The 20,716-nt window shown below is 52.0% G+C and overlaps 1 protein-coding gene across 1 annotated transcript in view; it reads right to left on the minus strand.

Annotated features, from left to right (window-relative positions):
* LOC104143524 (nectin-1-like) overlaps window positions 1-20,716 on the minus strand; it is a 73,712-nt gene that overhangs the window by 8,538 nt on the left and 44,458 nt on the right. Inside the window, exons 2-5 of the mRNA XM_068916715.1 lie at window positions 15,432-15,782; window positions 14,419-14,721; window positions 13,874-13,991; window positions 9,540-9,691 (exon numbers count right to left, since the gene is read on the minus strand). Coding sequence (XP_068772816.1) covers window positions 9,540-9,691; window positions 13,874-13,991; window positions 14,419-14,721; window positions 15,432-15,782 — 924 coding nt within the window. The remainder of the gene's footprint in view (window positions 1-9,539; window positions 9,692-13,873; window positions 13,992-14,418; window positions 14,722-15,431; window positions 15,783-20,716) is intronic.

Below are 20,716 nucleotides of genomic sequence, written 5' to 3' on the forward strand. Positions count from 1 at the left end.
CACTGCTGATGCTTATCTGGTTCCTACAGATACCCTGACCTACTTAAAAATAAATAAATAACTAAAAAGGAGAGAAGAAAAGCAATGGGAAAGAAGCTCTCTTCTCTTTCATGCTGCTCAGCACACACGTTTCAGCACGGATAAAGTTTTATCCAGGACTTAAATCACCTTCCCGATGCTCCCTGGGCACAGCCACAGCCCCTGGCCAAGCCGCTTTCCTTCACCAGCTGCCTGTGCAGCGCCGGTGTCCGGGAGGCACTGAGCACGGCCCTGCGTTTGGACAGGGGATGCCTGGTGCTGAAGGGGTTGATCCTGCTCCCCCCAGCCGTCTCCAGCACTGCTGAGGGGAGGCCGTAGGGCCCATCCTGCATAGTGCTGGTCACATTTCATTAACAGGCCATGGGGTGCGGAGCACCTTCCCGGGGCAGGGGGGGGGGGTTGATGGAAGAGGGTTTGGATTGTGGCCAGGGGTCCCCAGGGTCCCCGCTGTGTCCTGGCCCTCCGTCCCCGGCTGCGGTCCAGGCCGTCCAAAGCAGCGTTTGCTGATGGGCAGTGGGGGAAGAGAGGGGGGCAGAAGCGGCAGCCGTGTGGGCAGGCAGCCCTCTGCTCCCGCTGCCCCCCACAGCCCGCCCCGGGACGTGCCCCTGCCATGCAAACATCCGAGACGCTGGGTCAGGCCTCGCGCTCCGTTACACGGGGGAAGATCGAGTTGCCTGGCCCGAGGAAGCTGCTCTGGACTGACCCGGCGGGGGCGGAGGCCAGCGCCCAACAGCATCGTATGACCAGCATGGGCTGCTCCGGCCACGCTCAAGCCTGCTCCGTGCCTGCCCTTGTGCACCTTGCTCGGACCACTTTTCCCACACCCCGAGGCCTGTCTCCCAGCCCTGCTCACGGCTGCAAGCTCTGACTGCTGCCCTGCAGCCTGCTGGCCCTGGCTTTTTACCCCCGCTGCTAAGGACGGACACAGGACGACGAGCGATCTCAGCACACCCGCCCAGAGCAGCAGCCGGGACGGGGCGATGGGGAGGGAGGGATGCAAAGGCAGCAAATTCACATGGGACATGAGGCAGGCTGCTTCCTGCCCCCTCTTCACAAGCCTGCGGGACTCTGCTGCTGGCAGCCAGGCGTCTTTTTGCAGATTTTGGGCAACAGTACTGAATTAGGAGTAATCGTTGGCCTGATCCTTGGGGCGTAAGGTTTTGCTTGTGCCTGCGAGCTGTTTCAAACCATTCCTGCCTTTCCTCAGAATCATCCCAGCAAACATCATCCTGGTTTCTGCAAGGCTGACTTGCCTTGAGCAAAAACTTGTGAGTCTGAAACGGGGCAAACAGCAGCAAAGTGGGCAAAAGAGGATGGGGGACAGGCAGATGGAGGGCACCCTCCCGCAGCCAGAAGGAGGAGAAAGAGACTACACCGGCAGGAGCCAGTGCTGCCAGGCTTTTCTGAACAGCAGAGGAGGTTGCTTTTGTGCACGGGAGCAGGGGTGCCAGCACCCCACGCTGAAAAGACCCAGCTGTGGCACGCATGCCAAGGGGGAGAGGGAGGCACGGGCTCCCTAACTGATCCTCCTCTGCCTCCCAGCTCTGGAAAACAGACAGATTGGAGAGGGGAGGTCTGTCCATAACTTCAAAAAGAGCTTGGCCCATTTTTCCATTAACAGCCCAGGTTGCAGGCATGAAATGAGGGGAAAAATGGTTTTCTACCTCTTGCATACATATATATATTTTTCGTGTCCTTTGTGCTGCTCGCCCCCAGGATAGCACTCGCCCACATGCCACCCCCTGCCACTGCCAACGCCGTGGACACGAAAATTAACACGCCACTGTGTTGGATTTCACACGTTGCTCAAGGAAGAAACTATTTTCTGCTCAGAGCCCATCCCCAACCTCCTCGCGGTGCCCCAGTTCCCATGCCAGAGAAGACAAAACCGAACTGTGGGAAGAGACAGAGGGAGAAACAAGTTGGGAAGATTGCAAGCTAGCAGCCAGTCACCCCGCTCCCTACCCAAATAGTTTGCTCTCCCCTCGTCCGCCCGCCGCGCTCCCCCAAAGCCTGGCGAAGCCAGGGGCTCTGGGGGCGCAGGAGGCGACAGGGAGAGAAAATGGATGAAAAGGAGGAGGTAGTGACCCAGAAAGCGGAGGGGAAGGCCGGCCAGGAGCGGGGAAGGGCACCCCCGGGCCACTGCCGCTGGATGGCGGTGCAGACCACCGCCGGCCCCCGAGCTCTGCCCTTCTCGCCTGCGAGCCCCAGCCCGAGCCCGGCCCAGCAAACCCAGCGGCGCCGGGGGCTGCACGCCAGGATGCGGGAGCATCCTCCACCTCCGCCCGACACCCGAGGCCTGGTAGCGGCTGCGAGACGGAGCCTGGCGCCCTACCAGCCGGGCCCGCTACCTCCTTCCTCCACTTTCAACCGCCAAGTTAATTAATGACTCGGGACAGGTCCGGTGCGCCTTTGCGCGCAGCCGCTGCTGCCGGCCTGACGAAGCGGGGTTTACCCCCTCTGCCCACCGAGTTTTGCGTCTGGGGTGTAAAAGAGATGGGAACTGCAGCCTGGGGGGAAAGGGGAAAGAGTGGGGAAACGGAAGAAAGGCTCCTCTTTTTGGTTTGGAGGGGTGTGTGAAATGCTTGCAAACCGGTGCGATGCCTGAGCAGCAGCGCCGAGCGCGCTGGGGGCCCCATGTGAAAAATCCATTAGGAAGAGTCTGGAGAGAATTAAAGCCACTGTGAAAAGTGGACTGAAGAAACAGGAGACAGCGCAGCGGAGGGAGGGGGAACAAGCTAGGCTTTAATGCCAGTATAAAGAGCTTCCCCCCCGCCGCCCCGCTACCCCCCTAGCCCTCATAAAAACAGGGAGTGCTGTATGAATAGGAATTAAAGCAGCAACACTATCTCTCGCCTGCCCCGCTCTGCCAGCTGTTGCATTCAGCCCGGCTTCCCGTCCCCGTGCCAAGAGCCAGACCTCTCAGGGCGGCAGCTGGGCGCACGGAGAGACGAGGGGTCGCCCTGAGCTTTGCTCTGGCACTGGGCCGAGGGCACGTTTTCCCTTTGATCCCTCCACGCGAGGCGGAGGGCTGCCAGGGCTCCTGCCTCGTCCCTGCCCCTCCACCCCAGGGAGACTGCGCTGGCGTCCCGCTGCCGGGGCTGCGGATAGGCAAGGTGTCTTCTAGAGGAGGGGACCTGCTTTATCTGGGGTGTTTTCACCCTCCTACCAGGGCACAACTGGGAGAGGCATTCCCAAAGCAGCAGGGCTGGCAGCAAGCAGGAGCGTAGCTGCGCTGCTGCTGCAGAGACAAACCAGGCCCTCCGCAGCACAAGGGTAGCTTCAAAAATATGTTTTTTTAAAATCACATTTCTATTTGAATGGCCGTTTTCCAATAAAAATGAGACCTATGCAGATCATGCTGCCTGTCCATCAGTCCCTCCTCTAACGCTTTTTTTGAACCTTGCTGGCCAATTTCAGTGTTGTCTGACAGAGGAAAAAAGAGCCAAAATTATCCCTGTCGTAAAGCTCCTGGACAGAACTGGGGTGGGACCTCTTGCAGAGGTGGCACCTAAACCTCATTATTAGACATCAGAGAACCCACACACAGACAAGAGGCAATTCCCAGGGCAGGAAGCGCCCAGATCAGAAACAACATGTTTTAACACACTGAATAATTCTTCTATGAGATGTAAATCCACAGGAAACCTCCTTTCAAAAATACCCTTCTGCTCAGCAAACTGCTTAGATATTTTACAAGATACTACTTCCTGTGGACACATTTTGTTGTTAAACCTGAGCCGCATTTCCGTCCTTTTCCCTTCAGTCAGAAGGGCCAAGCAAAAACCCGGCGCCAGCCAAGGTCCTCACAGGAGCCTGGGGCCTTGAGGAAAATGCCAAACTCCATGGGAGTTTGCAATGGGCTCTGCGATGGGCAGCTGGACCTTCCTGCCCTGCACCCTGCACCCTGCACCCTGCACCCTGCCCCTGCCCGGGGTGAGCGGCAGCTCCCAGCAGGAGCCTCCCTCCCGCGGCACTGGGCATTTGGCCCTGGATCAGGTTCAGCTGCCGCAGCCAAATGAGTCCCTGGGGATATGCGCCCTGCAAACTTAATTTTTATGAGATGCTCATCGGTGCCAGCTCCTGCCTAGGGCTGAAGACACCAGGAAAGCTGATGGGTCCGTGGAGCTTCCCCGCTCCCAGCTGCTCTCCGCAAACGCAGCAGCGATCGTTATTTCTTTTTAAGAGACAAGCGAGCTGATGGCACCCTTTCCATGCAAGTACCGTCCACAGCAAATCATCCCAGAAGTCTGACCCGCTCTGTTAGACAGACTCGTGCGTGGGCAGAGGCAGGGAGATGCCTCAGGGCTGTGAGGTGGGCAGCCCCGTAGTGCTGCTGTCCTCTCCGTTTGCACCTCTGCACGCCGGCCATGGCAGCGCTTGTGGAAACGGCCTCCCCTCTCCCTCCTGCCTTTCCCTTCCTTACGGTGGGATTTCTGCTGCCCTTGTACCGGAGGGAGGTGGGAGTGGGGAAGCGGAGGCAGTGGGGGCGGAAAAACCACTGGAAACTAATCCAGAAGTTTAGCAGCTGTTGCCGGCATTTCAGAGTGCGACGGCTTTTAGGCCAGATGCCAAATGTGTCTTAGGTTTTAATCTCTCTGTCAGGTCACCTATTGCTTGTCAATCAAATGCTGCTCCCGCAGGGGCCGTTGGCACAGATGCCATCAGGCAGGTTGCAGTAGACACTCCTACCAGAAATCTGGAAGAGGAGCATCAAATGGACATCCCCCCCCGCCCGAGACTTCCCCTTCTTTACCCCCTGCCCTACGTCTGCCTACCTAAAGGAGCATGGAGCGCTTGCTGGCGTGGCCCGGCTCGGGCTCGCCACCCGGCAGGTGGCCTGGCTTTGGGTGCACCTGCTAATGGGCTTGGGGTTTAAGGCTTCCCGGAAAGGCCTTTCCCTTGCGCTCGGAGCCTGCAACAAAAGGGCCTGCCTTCGCATGGCAGAGGGCTCCAGCAAGCCCCACGGGCTGTTTGCAATGACCTTGCTGCGATGAGATCACTGGTGGTGTGTAAATAACTCCGCTGCAAGCCAAGCAAACAGGGGGCAGCCGGCCTCCCCCCCCTCGCTCTCCCAACGCCTCCTCCCCTCGCTGCCTCGCAGCCGCAGCCTCTCGCTTGGCTCTGAACCAGCCTGCTTGCACGTCCCGAGCGGCTGCAGCCGCCCTCCTGCGAGCAAGGGCACAGGGCCTCCAGCCGGGACACCCACCCTCTCCCCAGCGCACACGTGCACGGTATCGCCTTGAAATCTGGGGGCTGCCGAGGTGGGGGTACACAAAGGGAGCAGCCGAAGGAGCCCTGCGTATCTCGGAGGGAAGGAACCCCTCCCGGGCCTCGGGAAACCGGTGGGAGCCCCGAAGCACAGCAGCTGATAGCAGTAGTCATGTCAGCACAGGCTTTGCTCCCAGCACTCTCCCAGCACCACTTAGCTCTAGCACTGTGGTTCTCCTTTGGCTTTGAAGTTTGCCTGCTGCTTGAAGGCCCGTGGGGAGAAGAGGTGTTTTAACATCTTTCTCCCTGTGCTCGCTCTGGCTGCAGCCAACTCACAAGTGCACGACTGCACGCACAGATGTTTAGGTGTACACATGGGCACAGGTGCAGGAGCATGTATGTGTACGCAGGTGCACACAAACACGTACAGCCAAACACATCTCCATAAATACATGCAAGTGCACGCATGCAAGTGCACTGATGCTCTTGCGTTCATGCATACAGGTACCTGGCTGTGCAGCAGGGCCCCTTGTGCAGCCACGCAGGCTGGGGACGCTCATTGGCGTGTGTGCCAGGAAACAGAGAGGGGTCATCCGCAGACGTGTGTATGCAGGTGACCACGTCTCTGTGCAGGCCTGCCGTGCAGCCGTGCAGACATGCAGGGACACGCGTGCAGGCCCGGGCAGTCTATAACCAGAGCCTTTTGTTGTGCCATCCAACCGCCTCTAATAAATAGTTACATGTCACACTACATGGCTTGGCTGCGACTAACAAAGGTCCTGCAAGGCCAGAGAAGCTATTACAGGAACAGATTGCAGGAATAAAATATTAAATTTCCACTTATCAATCTCTTTCATGTGCTATAACTCTAATAGTAGCGCTCAGCCTTCTCCCCGTGAACAAATCGCCCTCCCTGCCAGGAGGGGAGCTGAGCTAACCCTGTGGTCCTCCTCTCGGGGCCCGGGGCTGGGAGGAAGGATGCTGGGGTGGCAGGAGAGGGAGCGAAGGTCTGTGTGTGTGAGAAAGGCACCAGGGCAGGCAGCAGGGGGAAGGTCACTGCAGGATTTTCTCTGCATTAGCCGCCTTTCTTTTTTTTTTTCTCTCTCCCAAGGCTGGCTGCTCACTAGATTGAACTCCATTTATTGCATGCAGCTCTTGAAAGAGGTTTTGTGGTCCACTGACAATCCCTAAATTGCCTGCAAGACCCAAACAAATGTACCTGTAATAGCTGAGCGAGGCCGGCTGAGCCCTCCCCAGCCCTGGCCTAATCGGTCCTTAGGGGGAACTGAATAAACATTTTCAGATCCCATGAATTATTAAAAGGTTTTTTTTTTTAAACTTGGTGGAGCCCTGGCCTAACGAGTTGGCTGCTAATCCCTCCTAGCGTGGCAGCTGCTGGTGTGTCCCTCCTTCCCTCTCATTTAACCTCAGCCCCACAATTCAGACCTTTGGGAATACATTCAGATTACAGGCAGGCATCAGTCCAAACTCATTCCCTAGAAACCTTGCCAGCCCCCGCTGTCCTTGCCAGCGCCGGGCAGATCCCGTGCGACAACGATGCTCTCTCAGTCCGCTGAAAAACCGCCAGGAATGGGGAGATGTGCTGAGGCCCGGAGGGGTCTGTGCCCCACGCGGGAGGACCTGCGCAGCCGCTTGGGCTACGCGGCTAGCGTTGCGCTGAGACGGCTGCAACGACTGCAGGTGGCAGCAGGAAAGATGGAGGGAGGACTGTGCTGTTTGAGAGCGTGTGGCCTGACAGAGCAAGAGACAGCAGGAGGCTGCGCAGATAGAAAGACAGCTAGAAACGGATGTATGGGCTACAACGGAAACGTAAAATGAAACACTGCTAAAGAGAGCCTGCTCGTCCCTACGTCTTCTGCAATATCTGTGATGAATCCTACCTCTTTCTCCTAAACTGGGGACAGAGCTGGAGGCTTTTTCTCTCTGATCACTATTTCAAATGTGACCCAAGGTGCTCGTTATTGTCTTGGATGGTTTTCTATTGCTGATGGGAAGCAAGTCTGCTCAGTTTGTACCAGGCAGTTGTCTGCCCTGTCCCAGCAATACTATGCCTTTGGTGGGCAACTCACGTGAAGTGGCTAGTGGCTGAAGGGATTTGGGCCATGACCACCCCCCTGGCTTCTGGTGTTTCAGCGGCGCTGTGGCAGGGCAGACGCTCTGATGCTGGGCTGCGGCTGCTCTGAACAAAGGACTTCACCACTCATTGACTAGCAAATGAAAAATCCCCCGGAGAAAAGCGTATACGAGGAACAACTCAGCAGGCAAGGATCCAGGACAGGAGGTGTGAATTAAAGGCTTGCTACAGTGATAATAATCATAAATAAATACTTGATAATTAGCATCTAATTAGCACATCTCATCCATTGACCTCCAAGCACTTGGAAAGAGGAAAATTAGCCTGGTTTCCCTATGTTACGGAAGAGGGGAACTGGAGACAACGAGGATGACAAATGTTATTGCTAATTTCAGGAGGTCAGCTGCCCAGGCCTTGCTTTTAAGCTAGCTCAGCACTCACCACTGCAGGAGAGCAAGTGCAATGGGGTTGGAGGCTGGCTCTTCTGAGAGACCAGCTTCGTCTGTCTCAGGTTAGGCAACTCTTCAAGGAACAAGTCATCTCAGAGAGGTGGCCTGCTGTGAGAACGGCAAGCCCTGTGGTTTGCCCTCTGCTAGACAGCAAGAAGGTCTAACAGTCCTGGAACCGGTGCCCTGAGCCTTTCAGTGCTTGCACGCTGGCCGAGAGCTGACCCAGACTGCTCCTGGGTTTTGCCAAGCCCTGGGAGTGCAGAAAGCGCTGCTTCTTTTCACCACATCAGCTCTGTATTCCCCGTGCTTTGGGAAAGTCCTTAGTCAGCGGACTGCCTCATTACCCATCCGTCTGTGAGCTAGCGGCAGGGCAGCACCCGTGCTGTTTGTTGTATTTGCAGGAGCCAGTCGCTCTCCAGACCACGGTGGCTGCGCTCTCCCTGGAGAGAGCAGGTCCGGGGCTGCAGTCCCCGCGGTCCCCACCACGGGCCCAGCTGCGCCGTGGCCTTGTGCAGAGCATGGTTTGTGCTGCCTGCCCCCTCGACAACAGTCTCATTTTGGGGTGTACGGAGAGCCCCCAAAGGGAGTCAGCGCTGAGCCCCAATAGCACTGCTGGCCTGTTGGGAGTCCAAAGAAGAGCACTAGTGAGTCTTTCCAGCCACCATCAAGTCTCCCAGCCGTGAAGGGCTGCTCAGTTGGCGGCTCCTTGCTGTATCTGCCGTGAGCCTAGAGCCCACGACAGCGTGGCACCTTCCCTTCTGTGCCACCAGCTCACTGCTGCAAGAGATACCTCCATCTCTCTCAGGAGACCTAGTCGCTGCCTAGCTGTCCTTAGCCTACTAATGACAAGTGTCATTCTTTTTACCTCCTAGGAGTGGGGTAAGTTCTCCTTCCCTGCTCTCAAAGCACTGAGAGCCACTTCTTTTCTGTGGTGATGCCTTGCAATATCCCTTTGTCTCTCTGAAATCAGGCTATTGCCATATATTATTTCCTCCTTTTGACCCATTTCTTCACATCACTTCTCTTTCTGATAATACCTATGCATATCCACATATCTTTTTCTCCTTCCTGTGGCTACCCTGATTTGCAAGTAATCAAATCCTTTCCCTCTGTCCCATATGACATCACATAACATCACTTCCCTGTTGCCTGCATCTTGTGATGTTACTCTTTTCTGAAGTCCAAAGCTGTTCATGTCCTCACAGCCTGCCTCTGAGCAATTTGTGACAGCCAGGTTAGCAAGTGCACAAATAGAGGATTAGAAGGAGCACAAATGAGAAATCGTCTGTGTTGCCTAAAGTCAGAACCACAAAACACCTGAACAAATGACTCGTCCATCTCATGCTTTACCGCCTCAGTGGCAGTAAGCCCTTGTCCTATTCCTTTTCCTGCCTTCCAACAAATTTCTCCCTGACACTTCTTAGCTTTCAACAAGTCCAATGATCTCTGTGAATCCAAAGCAGAAAAGAAGACGGGGGAATGAGATCAAACGCATCTTGGTGTAAGACAGAAATAGAGAATAAGAGGAAAGGAGATAAAATTCAAGCCAAATGAGTCCAAAACCAACGCAAAACAAAGAACTTCACTGCACACTTTGCATCAAGAAACTCCCCACGCCTAGAAAGAGAGGCTGATGTTCATGACAGAAGAAGATACAACTAACTGGTAGTTTGTCAGCAGCTCACACTCCCCTCTCCCCAGCATCTCCTCCTCTCTCTTACAGTGTACACCAAGTTTTTTCCTACCTGTGACATTGACTTCCACCAAGCCTGACCGTGTACCGATGGCATTGGAGGCTTCACAGATGTAGGTGCCGGCCATGCTGTAGGAAACAGGCCCTTTAAAGTAGATGGTGTTGTTCTGGATTTCCACGCTCCCTGGCAGAGTCCCGTTTGGCCTAGGGGGGAAGAAAGATCATGGCTGACCCCAGAGATAGCACTCGGGGGGGTCGAGAAGCATTGTACAGTGACGGTGACATGTTGGCTCTGCTCTTGCCCTCAGGTAGGTCCAGAACACAGTGGTGCTGGCTGGAAAATACTCATTAATGTTGTAAGGCTTTAAACCAACCCCCTGCACTGCAGCATTACAGGAAAGAGTGGAGTGTCTTCAGGGTAAATTTGCTGTATGATGAGAATCAGGTTGTTTATATGGACCCTCCTCAAACTCTCTACTGTAGTGGCCCATAAACCACTGCTTCAGAGCAGTGAAGTGCTGAGAGCAACAGCAGCTTGGCTGTTCTGGTCAACTTGCATTTTAGTTTTTTTTAACCTTCTCTGTGATTACCAGGGACATTGAGGTATAGGGATCACACACAGCCCCTTGCATTTGGTTAAGGCAGTATGGAGAACTTTCAGTCTATATGTTCTCCCCTCTGTAGAAAAGATACTTGGAGCCTTAAAGCAGTTTGGTTCCCAGCACAGTCTCCAGATGGGTGGTAGCTTAGGGTGAGATGGCTACATCATTGTTTTGTTTCAGCTGGCTCACCTCTGGTAGGCTCATTTCAGAGCATTTCTCCATCCCTGACTTTCCATTTGATAGACAATGCAGGAATGAGACACCAGCTTGACCCTGCTTTGCTTCAGTTTCCTGCCCATGTAACTCTCCTGTGCAGCTGATCAGCCCGTGTTACCTGCAACTCTAGCCTGAGTAGAGCACTGCTGATTTACAGCCCTGCTGTCTCTGGCCTGCCCATGTCAGAGGAGTCAGATAAGTTTAAAACTGGAATAATGCAAAACTGAGTCTGGAGATGCACAGAATACATGAACAAAGGCAGATTTAAAAAAAAAAAAAGAGACTGTGTTAGGAAAAGGCACACATGGCCTGGTTATTCTTAATTACTGAAGCAAAGTAAAGTAATTACTTCTCTTAAGCAATTAAAAATTACTCGAGTAATTCTTTCCCCTCCTCCCAAGAAAAATGTTCACATATTGTCAGCAATTTGTAGGAAACAAAAGGGAATCATGGGGTATAATTATGTTTGTAGAGAAGTGCCTAACTGCACGTGTTTTACATGTCTATATATACACATAGGCACATACATGTAGCAAACACATTATTCAGAAAAAGGGGCATTCTTTCCCAGCTATACCCAGCCAGCAATCCCAAAGCTGATGGAAAAACAGAGTCTCCTAATGTTGGTCCTCTGAGTGAATCCACAAAGTCAAGGGCACATCTAGAAACTGAGCACCTTGTAAGATGAGGCGGTGGGATGCTACTGCTTCCTCTAACGACTCCCCTGACTATTGCTCATTACCATCCAAACGAGAGGAGAGGAAACAGGGGCTGCTTTTCACCTTCCAGGCAGGAGCAAACTGTCACCAGCAGCAATTGCTGCCTGACCCCCAGCAATGGAAAGAGGCATATATGAGTATGTGGGTAAACTGATAAGCCTGGCGGCTATTTCTCTGGCTGCCCAGCAGGGTCCTGCCAAGGGAATGGGGAATCGGTTTGACATTGTGCCACTAAAGTGGCACTGGGGGAAGGAGAAGATGGCCTTGGATCTTATTGCTGTTCCTTACCTCCTTGCACCACCTCCCCACTTGCCTAGGTGGTTGGCAGCTGTGCAATTATCTATCAGGTTTTCGTCCCGTCTCCTTGGTCCGCCTCTGCCTCCCAGGGCCCTGCTCACAGGCAGCCTGGGGCCAAGAACAGGAGAGCAGCAGCCTGGGCTGAAAGAGCCAGGAGGCAACTCTGTGCCCCAGCTTTTTCTTCCTCCTTTCTTTCCCTTCTCTTTTTCCTTCAGTCTCACCTCGTCTCACTCTCTCCTTCTTTCCTCTTCTTTCACGTCCTTTCCCCTTACCTCCAGCTACACTCCATCTACCCTTTCCATCCTCTCTCAGGTCAATAATCCTATATTCAGTCCTAACTGACCCACCAAGCATGCAGACAGCGAGAGGTTTGGGAATTGGATCGAAACGCTATTGGGCTTAGAAGCCTATACTTTTTAATTCTATGCTCTCTCTCCATTTTTCTCTTCTTTCTCCCCACAGCTCCTTCTCAAAGAGAAGTACTGTACTCCCAGCCTCTTAACTGTAAGTTAAGAAACCCTTGTCAGGACAGCAGGCTGAAGACAGACAGAGAGACTCACACACAGCTCACAGAAAATCAATAGGAAAACCCTTCTTTCTAGTGTTAAAAAAAAAAAAAATCAGTCACAAAAGCGCGTAGGAACTGACTTGGTGCCTGGCCTAAAGATGCACTGTTCCCAAGAATCATTTCCGCCAGAGCTGGATTCACTGGCATTGCAGTGTGTCACCTTGGTGTCCAAACTAAGTGTTGTACTCAGACCTGCAAAGTCCTGACTCCTGCTTCCCCTGCTGTGCTTAGAGACTAGCTGGTAACTCACTCTCTCTCCTGTCCTGGGTTACAGAAACATCACCTGGCACCTGTTTACCTTGTGCTTTGGCTCTCAGCCTGCCCTCAGCATCACTATCATCGCAGGAGCTGGATACCCCAAATGAGATCAGGGGCTGCTTGGGCCCCTGGCTGTCACTATACACAGTGCGAGCGCTTCTGCCACAGAGACTCTGGTGCTCAGGCACCCAGCAAGAGCCCTGCATATGGGGAATAGCAGAACAAAGGAATAAAGTGACCTGCCCAAAAACAGAGACAAAACCTGTCTTCCATCCCCCAGCTCCATCTCACAGGGCTCGTGTCAGCTCAGTTTGCCAGCCCTGCTACCCCAAAGTCGCCTAAACTGGCATCTCTTCTGCCTTGGGTGCTGCAAGGGGCATCTTTACCTCCAACGCTTTCCTGGCAATGTTGTGAGGAGAGCCCCCTTGGAGTTTTAACTACAACTGGCAGAACCAACGGAGGGAGAGAGCTAGAGAGGAGAACTTAAAAAAGGCAAGAAAAACAATCCTCTTCAGACTTGTATTGTGAACAGTTTGATCTGGGAAGTGAAATGAGAGAGAATATGCCTGGCTCCTTGAAAAGCCATTCTGAGAGCCTCTTTGTTGATGACAAATGCTAGCTGAAAAGCAGAAAGGATCCATTTGATCTTTTTTTTTTTTTAAGCTACATGAGTGCTTATAGAAAAAAGAAAGAGGGAGAGAGAACCACCTCAGGTTCCATCAATTCTCATCTGACTCCCCAGATACCTCTTGCTCACTTCTCAGTCCCTTTAGTGTATTCAGCCAAAAGCTGAAATCCTGGTGGAGCTAGAACTGCTTCTGTTTAATGTCTGACATGTAGGGATGACTGCTCCAAAGGGGAGCTCCTAGTTATAGCCAGGGCTGATTCCAGGGAAAGATTTTTTCAGATACAAAGGGGTTTTGCAGTATTTGAACCCCTCTAAGAAGGGAAAGTCCTGGCTCTTTTTCTAGGTCTGCTACTGAAGCACTTAGTGATTCTGGGCAAATCGTTCACCTTACCACATCTCAGCTGCCCCACGTTACCAGGGGAGAATATTATTCCAGTGGAACTGGATGATGCCATGGGGAAGAACCAGCTGAAGGGTAGGGGATAACCACTGTCTGTCCCAAGGCGAGGCGGCTGTGTGGGGCTCAAGCCAAACTCCAGTCCCAGTTGTGTCAGCTTGAGGCTGTGGGCCTCGCGGAACTGCTGATAAAGCCCATTCACTCAAAACAAGCCCGCTATCCCCAGTCACTGCAAACACTCCACGGCCTCCCTCGCCAACACTGGCTGCCCTCTGGATGCGGCTGGCAGGGGAGCAAGCCTGGGGTAGTGAGTTGTTTGGATCTGACAAGCTCAACTTCAGAGGATGGCCAGGAGTGGGTGAGCTGGAAAGGCCAAGGCTGAAGGGAAAGAGCTTCCTTGTTTGCAAATTTAGAAATTAGTTTCAATCCTGCTTGCAATGAAGGCTCCCTAACAGGGATGTGCCAGGGAACCAAAGCCAATTCTGAGCTTCTGGAAGAAGCACAGCTCCAGCCACTACAAGGGTCCGGCTCTCCTCTCACATGTGCAGGTTTCACCTTGGAGGGACACCACTAACAGTCATGGGACTGGGCTCTTAGTCTAAGGATGGACCAGAAGACGACTGAGGTTTCTACAGAGGTTCCTCGATCCTGGATGAAGATTAAGTGTGCTGCTGAGGGTAGGAGGACTGTAGACCACTTACAGCTTCCATTCATAGGTGTGAGCTGGGGGGTTGGCATCAGATTTGCATATCAGCTTTACATCCTTCCGATTGAGAAACCAGTTGCCATCAAAGCCCTCAATAGTGACTTCTGGCTCATCTGCAAGGGGAAGAAAAGGATAGAGAAAGCAGGACAGAAAAGGAGAGGAAAGTTATGGAAAAAGAAGGAGGAGGAATTAAATAGGAGGAGTTGAGGGGACAGGGATAGGAGAAGGAGAGGGATTGAAAGGTGGAAAAGATACAGGACAAGGAATATGAGAGAGGATGAATGAAAGAGGGAAGGGGAGGAACAAAATGACATAGCAAAGGCAGAGAGGGAAAGAAGGTGTGAGAAAGGGAAAGCATATGATTATTCCAAGGGATTGCTTCATTTTCAACTCCCCAGAAAAAGAGCAGCACCCAACGCAACCCCGCCACCCAAGCAGCATCCTCCCTTTAGAAAAAAATCCTCTTTGGCTGGGCTTTATCCTCTGCCCCGGGGATCAACAGCGGAGCATTGCTCTCCAGCCCTGCCCATGCTCACTTACACTGTACGTTGAGGGTCATGCTGTCAGTGAAGCGGTCCAGCTGATAATTCACCACGCACATGAGCTGCTGCCGATGGGCCTCCCGGCTTGGCACCAGCCGGTACCGGCTGATCACTGTGAAGGTCCCGTTGCTATTCCGAATCTCCTGAAACTCTGCTTCCCCTTTGAGCTTGGTATCCCAAGTGACAGTGCTGGGGGGCTTCCCATTAGAGGAGGTGCAAGTAGCCACCAAGATCTTTTCTGTCCTGCCAGACTTAGCAATAAGTGGTCGGGTGGTGCCCTCCATCCGATTTGTGGGTTTGGCTACAAGGAGGTGCAAGAAAGGAGGAGGAGGAGAAGAAAAGGGCACAAAAGGATGGTTAGAAAAACAATGCTATCCTCTCTGCTCCAACACAAGACACATCCGGCACCACTGAGCCTGTGACAGACCTTCTGGTCAATCCACAGCTGATGCAAATTGGGGGGAAAGAATGGTGGAGATACACTAGATGCAGTGCTACAGAATGGAGTCATACCTTTCCTTCCATAGGTTTTCAGCCCTATGTTAGAGAGGAACTCAAACTGGAGAACAAGTGAACCATGTAGACCTTGGATGGGGTCAATTCATAACCCTAACTCATACCCTAACTCATACCCCTAAACTCCATGGAGGAACTCTCCTTGTGCTTAGGATCTCTCTGGCATCTTTTACCTCTGTTCACCTGACAGGCACCAGCACATTAAGCCTCATCAAACTCTCGGAGAACAGATCATTGTTATTGCCCCTACCTTAAGAGTTTGGGAAACAGGAAGTGATGTTCCTGGGATAGCTCAGTGAACCAGAGAGTTAATCCAGTCACCCTGCTTTCCCTGTTCTGCACCTCCTTATGGTCAACTTGAAAGAGCATTGTAGGTAAAATGTATACCCAAAATTCACCTCTGCCCTGAGCTCCCAGGACATGAGTCTCAGACTCCACCAGATCTCTTTAACTGGAGGCAATGGTTCACAGTAAAAAGTCCGTCCAGTATCTTACCCAGCACAGTGAGGTTCAGTTGACTTTCCCGGTTGCCAGTTGGGAAGGTAGCAAACTCACAGATGTAAACTCCTTCATCCTCCAGCTCTAGCCGAGAGAGTTGAATGGTGCCATCTTTGAAGGAAGGGTTCCGGAAAGTTACCCGCTCTTTGTAGGGAGACAGGATGGAGACCCCCATGGCAGGGTTGTAGATGGCCACATTTTGCTTGGAGCCATTGGTGGCTTTCTGCCACGTGACCTGTGTGATCTTCACATTGGGGAGCAGATTGGTGAAGCTGCAGTGCAGGACCACATCTGACCCGATGAACCCCGAGACGGTGTCATTGACTAAGACAATCTGAGCTTGCAGCCCTGTAATGACACAGAAAGACATGAATATATTTCTGAGACAGCGCAAGAGAAGAAAAGAAAGCTTCTTCAATATCGGGCCCATGAACTCCTTTATTCTATGTGCTTCTTCCTATCATGGCTGATCAAAGAACAGTTTATGGCTACATCCTGAATTCCAGCTGCTCCACATGCGGATTAGGCTGCAAGACAGTGCTCATTTCTGGCATCATATTCATGACCTATTAACTAGAGATCCTCCTAGCCCCATGGCCCCAGGTCTCTGCCTTCCTGTTTTCTGAAGAGCTGTCAAGCCCCTGAGGACCAGCTGATGCATAGTCCTTATCTATAAAGACCATTTGGGCCAACAGCAACCCAGGATGCCAATCTGTGGCAGCCCTTATCAGGGCTGACTGGGCTCATTGCAGTACTTTCTGCAACTGCCCTGAACCAGGGATGATAAAGTCTTCTTTGCAACAACTAGCACCTTCATTCCTGTTGATAAACACCACCACCCGCTTCCACTCTTGATGTTCAATCTCACTGGACAACTCTTCATCATGACCATCCTCAGTGCTCTGGAGCCAGCTTAAGGTTCATGATCACCAACAGGCAGAAGACTGGACAAAGAATACTTCCTTTCCTTTTGCCTTCAACTTTGGAAGGCACTAAATCAGTTATTGTAAATATACAGAAAGCTTGTGTATCTGTAGCCATACAAAGGCACAGTCATTTATCAGCACAGCATGTACTAACATATGTTAACACACACTCAGACATCCATTTAATCCTTCTGGAGGTGCATCAGGAATTAAATGAGCTGCAAAGACCAAGCAGACTAGCAGACTGATTTCAGACTAGCAATAGCTCCTTACTAAGAGTAGGATTATGGCAGTGTCCATACACTCTGGATGATCTGCCTGCATAACCTAGATCTTTTGTATGTGATTGTGGCCCAGAAGTGGCTGTGTTTAGGAAACTTCCATCTTGATATGGTGGAGTAAAGATGAAAGGTGCTGGGGAAAAGTGATGGCTGGTTTTCACAACGGCTACTCTGTCTCAGTTGATTCCTCCCCCAACAACTGGAGAAAAATGTCTCTCACCAGACCAACCCTGAAATTCATCTATGGCTGCCGCTGTGTCTTGCCCTAATCTGTATGTTTAGAGCTAATGCTCTAGTAATTATATAGCCAGTATTTATAATACAATGGAGAAGCAAAGTGGTGAGAACAAGAAAAGCGGGTTTTGCTCACCCCTTCTGGCAGAATGTGAAATTGGATGTATTCTGGGAGACAGAAGAAAAGAAAGAGGAGGTAAAGGAAAAAGAAAAGATGTACAAAGAGTGAGGAAGATGAAAGCCTGATGAAAGAGAAAGAGTTTGCGGAAAGAAAAAGAAGGATGGCAAGAGAAGCAGGACAGCATCTTCTAAATGAGAGGAGACAGAACATTTCTGAAATGTCTCATTTCAGTGTGATGACATCTGTACTGTTGCTAATCACCCCTACCCTATTCTTCCAGTGGATGAACAGGACCGCTGAGTGCAAGGCTAACATTAACTCCTCAGTCTTGGCCCCCACAACCCCAGAGATGTGCATTGTGACTTCTACCCATGAACATGGGCAAGAGAAATCTCCTTCCTGCATTTTCACAGGCATACAAGTGTTGGAAAATGCAAGTCTTCTCGGCAAGCTTCCGTGTAGCCCCCTCACTCCATGTCTACCGTGCTCTGTCTGACCTCAGTGCTGACTTCTCATCTAAGCCTCTTCTTTCTCCCCTCCTCCTTCCCTCCATGTCAAGCCTGTGACCCTGAGGACAAGCCTCAACAATCCAGCGTGCCCCGAGACGCCATCAGCTGACCACAGTCAGCAGCAATCAAGACCGAAACTCAGCCTCTAGAGCTTTGTGTGGACTTGCCCCCTTCCTTGAGTCAAGCCCTGGTTTGCCCCACACCCTGCCGCTGGGGCTGGGTGCTGAGGAATGTTTTCAGCGCTGCTTACAGCCACAGCAAAGCACTAGTGCCCTCATGTGCTTGCATGCATGAAGCCTTCAGAAGCTGAGCTGACAGGGTAGCATGTTGCCAGTCACAATGTGGATAGGGCCAGTACTGCCATGAATAACGTCCTTTCTGAAAATGGAGAAAAGTGATGTTCCTGCTCTGAGGTAGTCACAGCTGGACTGTGTTTTCCCATGCTTCCTGGAGTCATTGGCCTCAGGAAAAGGATGTCCAGGCAGTAAGACACTGAGTAACACCTTTCTGAGACCAGTGTGGCCTGTGTGTAGGGGGACCTGCTGTTCCACAGTGGCCATCCTAAAGAAATGAGGGCACTGAGTGCAGAGTAGGGCTGGACTGGATAATGCTATGCTGGGATTTGAGGAAACAATGAGTAGACGGGGAGAGGGGAGATGTCTCCAACTTGCTTTGCAGCATACTCTGCTCCTTCTACTCTGGAAGTGAGAAAGCATCTTTCAGAGTTGCCCACACCTGCAGAGGAGAGCAACAGCTTTGCCAAGCAGTCTGGCTCTCAAGTGTTTAGAGCCTTACAAAGCATGTGGGAGCTTGCTGGAGAGCAAAAGCAATCACGTAGCAAAGGCCCTGGGAACAACCTGCCACCCGTCTCACGGCTGCCTGGCTGTAGGTGTGCTGAGCACTCCCTCTTTCTACCAAGGCTGGAGGAGAGCGGATTCATCAGCACTGATCCCCACCTCTTTCATGAAGGGCCCATGCCCTGGAGCAGAGCCTGCCTGGGGCCGGGGCGACGGCACAGCTGGCTCCGGTTCCATACAAGCTCTGTGACCCCCCACAGGCCTCAGCTGTTCCCTTTGAACCACACTTTCAAAATCCCAATAAAATAGGCCACATTTGCAATGGGTTGGGTTCCTGACAGCAGGAAGTTGTGGCCGTGTGCCTCCTCGCAGTGCCAGAAAAGCAGCAGACAGGACAAATAGCACGGAGGCGAAGGGAAGGAAAGCCACTGGGTCCCCCTCAGTCGCCTTTCCAGGGCAGCTGGGAGGACAGCAGTGCTTCTCCCTAATGAGGAGTGCAGACAGGGAACACTGCACCCAAAAGGCTATGCCAGGCTTAAGGCCAAGGGGATGGGCAGATAAGACATACTACTGAGATGAGGGTGTTTTCAGCCAGCCTGACAAAGACAGTGTATATCACAAGAGAGAGATGAGTCCCGTCCCTCACTTCACATGCCCCTTCTTTCGTTTTCACTCAGCTCTTTCATTTCACTGGATATTAATGAAAGATCCTTGTAAAAATCTGGTGATTTTCCTTGACCTTAAGCAGCAACAACAATTTCCAGTTCTACCCTCCTGTGCTTACCCTACTCCTGCCATGGGATCGATGCATCAATGCAGACTGTACTTGGACATACATTTGGAAAAAAAACAGACTTTATTGCTTGTGACCCTGACCCTGATCTCTAAGCATCAACTAGACTCCAGAATGGTCTTGCAGAACCCTCCTCTTCCCAGGTGCAAAGAGGCAGACTTTCGGCAAGGGAAGAAGCCAGTGCCAGTTGAGGACTGCTTGCCAACAATAAAATGCTGCCAAAGCTGGGATTCAGGCCCTTACATGTAGCGGATTTAACAAAAACACATTGCAAACTTTCTAGAGGCTTCAGGGGAAAAGAGGGGGAAAAAAAACAGCCGAAGAAATAACAGCAACAACAAAAAAACACACACTGTGCGGAAATCATGTTTCCTTTCCAGGTGACTGAATAACTCATGGCGCTTTTGCAAGATAGGATAAACTCCTTGAGTTCTGCTCCTCCAAACCTCCCATTAGGGAAAATCACGCACCCACTGCTCTTCTCCACATCACAGCAATAACACCCATATCTAAAGGGATGGTGAGGAAAGGGCACAGGCAGAGTAAAGGGGTTTTGCGAGTTGCTGGATCAGTTTCCCATGCTCCCAATGCTAAATCAGAAGCCGGGGGCAAACTGACTCCTGTTATGCTCTTGGGAGTGTTTGTTTGCAAGGTGACTGAGCTGGGATGGCTAGTCTTCCCTTGCCCCGTTACATGCTCAATAATTCATCAGGGCAAACGCAAAGATTATTGAGGGCAATAAGTGTGCAAGCCAGGGAGAGAGGAGAAAATAAAATCAATGATTAGCCTCTGCAGAGGCTTGGACATATTAAGCAGGGTGTGTGTGTGTGTGCATGTGCAGTGCCGGCATCTGCCTTGCTTTTTCTTTGCTCAATGATGTGTATGGTCAGTATGAGAGAGAGAAGGCTTGGGACATATTCTGCCATTTGCAGTTTCTATGCCAGATCTCCTGGTGACCACCAATCCACTCTGACCCCTCCCAGGGGGCAGCCAGCACACGAGGAAGGATTAGATGTATAAGTTAAAGCATGCCAAATTGAGATTTACTCATTAGGGTTTTTTGCTGTTATTGTTGGGATCTTTAGGTTTTTTTTTCCTAGTAAGGGCCAAAAGCAGTAAAAGAGGCTCAGCTGAGTGCCAAAGACATGTTGGTGCCAAGACCTCATTAGTGGAGACTTCTGGGATTCTACTTCTTCACCTTGGCCTCTGAAGTGGTTTGTGTTGATGCCTTTCCCCACGATCCCAAGCTCAGATATTTACTAGGTCGTGCAAGGCCTTGGGGGCACTGCGCAGAACTTGTGATGCCCTTCGGCACAGGCAGCAGGCTGGGAAGGAAGGTCTGGCCTCCCTGGGTGTGAGAGGTGCTGGAGAGGGAATGGAATAAGTATGAGGCTTGCCTGGATAAGCATCTCAGTGTCTTGGATGGGCATGTGCAGCCAGCAGACCTGGCATGGTGTGAGTGCTGGGTGAGGATGGAAAAAGGGACTTTAATTTATTCACTCAGATATGCCCATCACTCTCTGACCCCTACTGAAGCACCCCTGACCTCTATGGAGTCCTTGTTCCCTCAACCCTACTTCAACACACTTCTTGCATGATACCAACCACCACAGGCCCTCCC

The sequence above is a fragment of the Struthio camelus genome, chromosome 22 (genome assembly GCF_040807025.1).
Source record: "Struthio camelus isolate bStrCam1 chromosome 22, bStrCam1.hap1, whole genome shotgun sequence".
Classification (NCBI taxonomy): domain Eukaryota; kingdom Metazoa; phylum Chordata; class Aves; order Struthioniformes; family Struthionidae; genus Struthio; species Struthio camelus.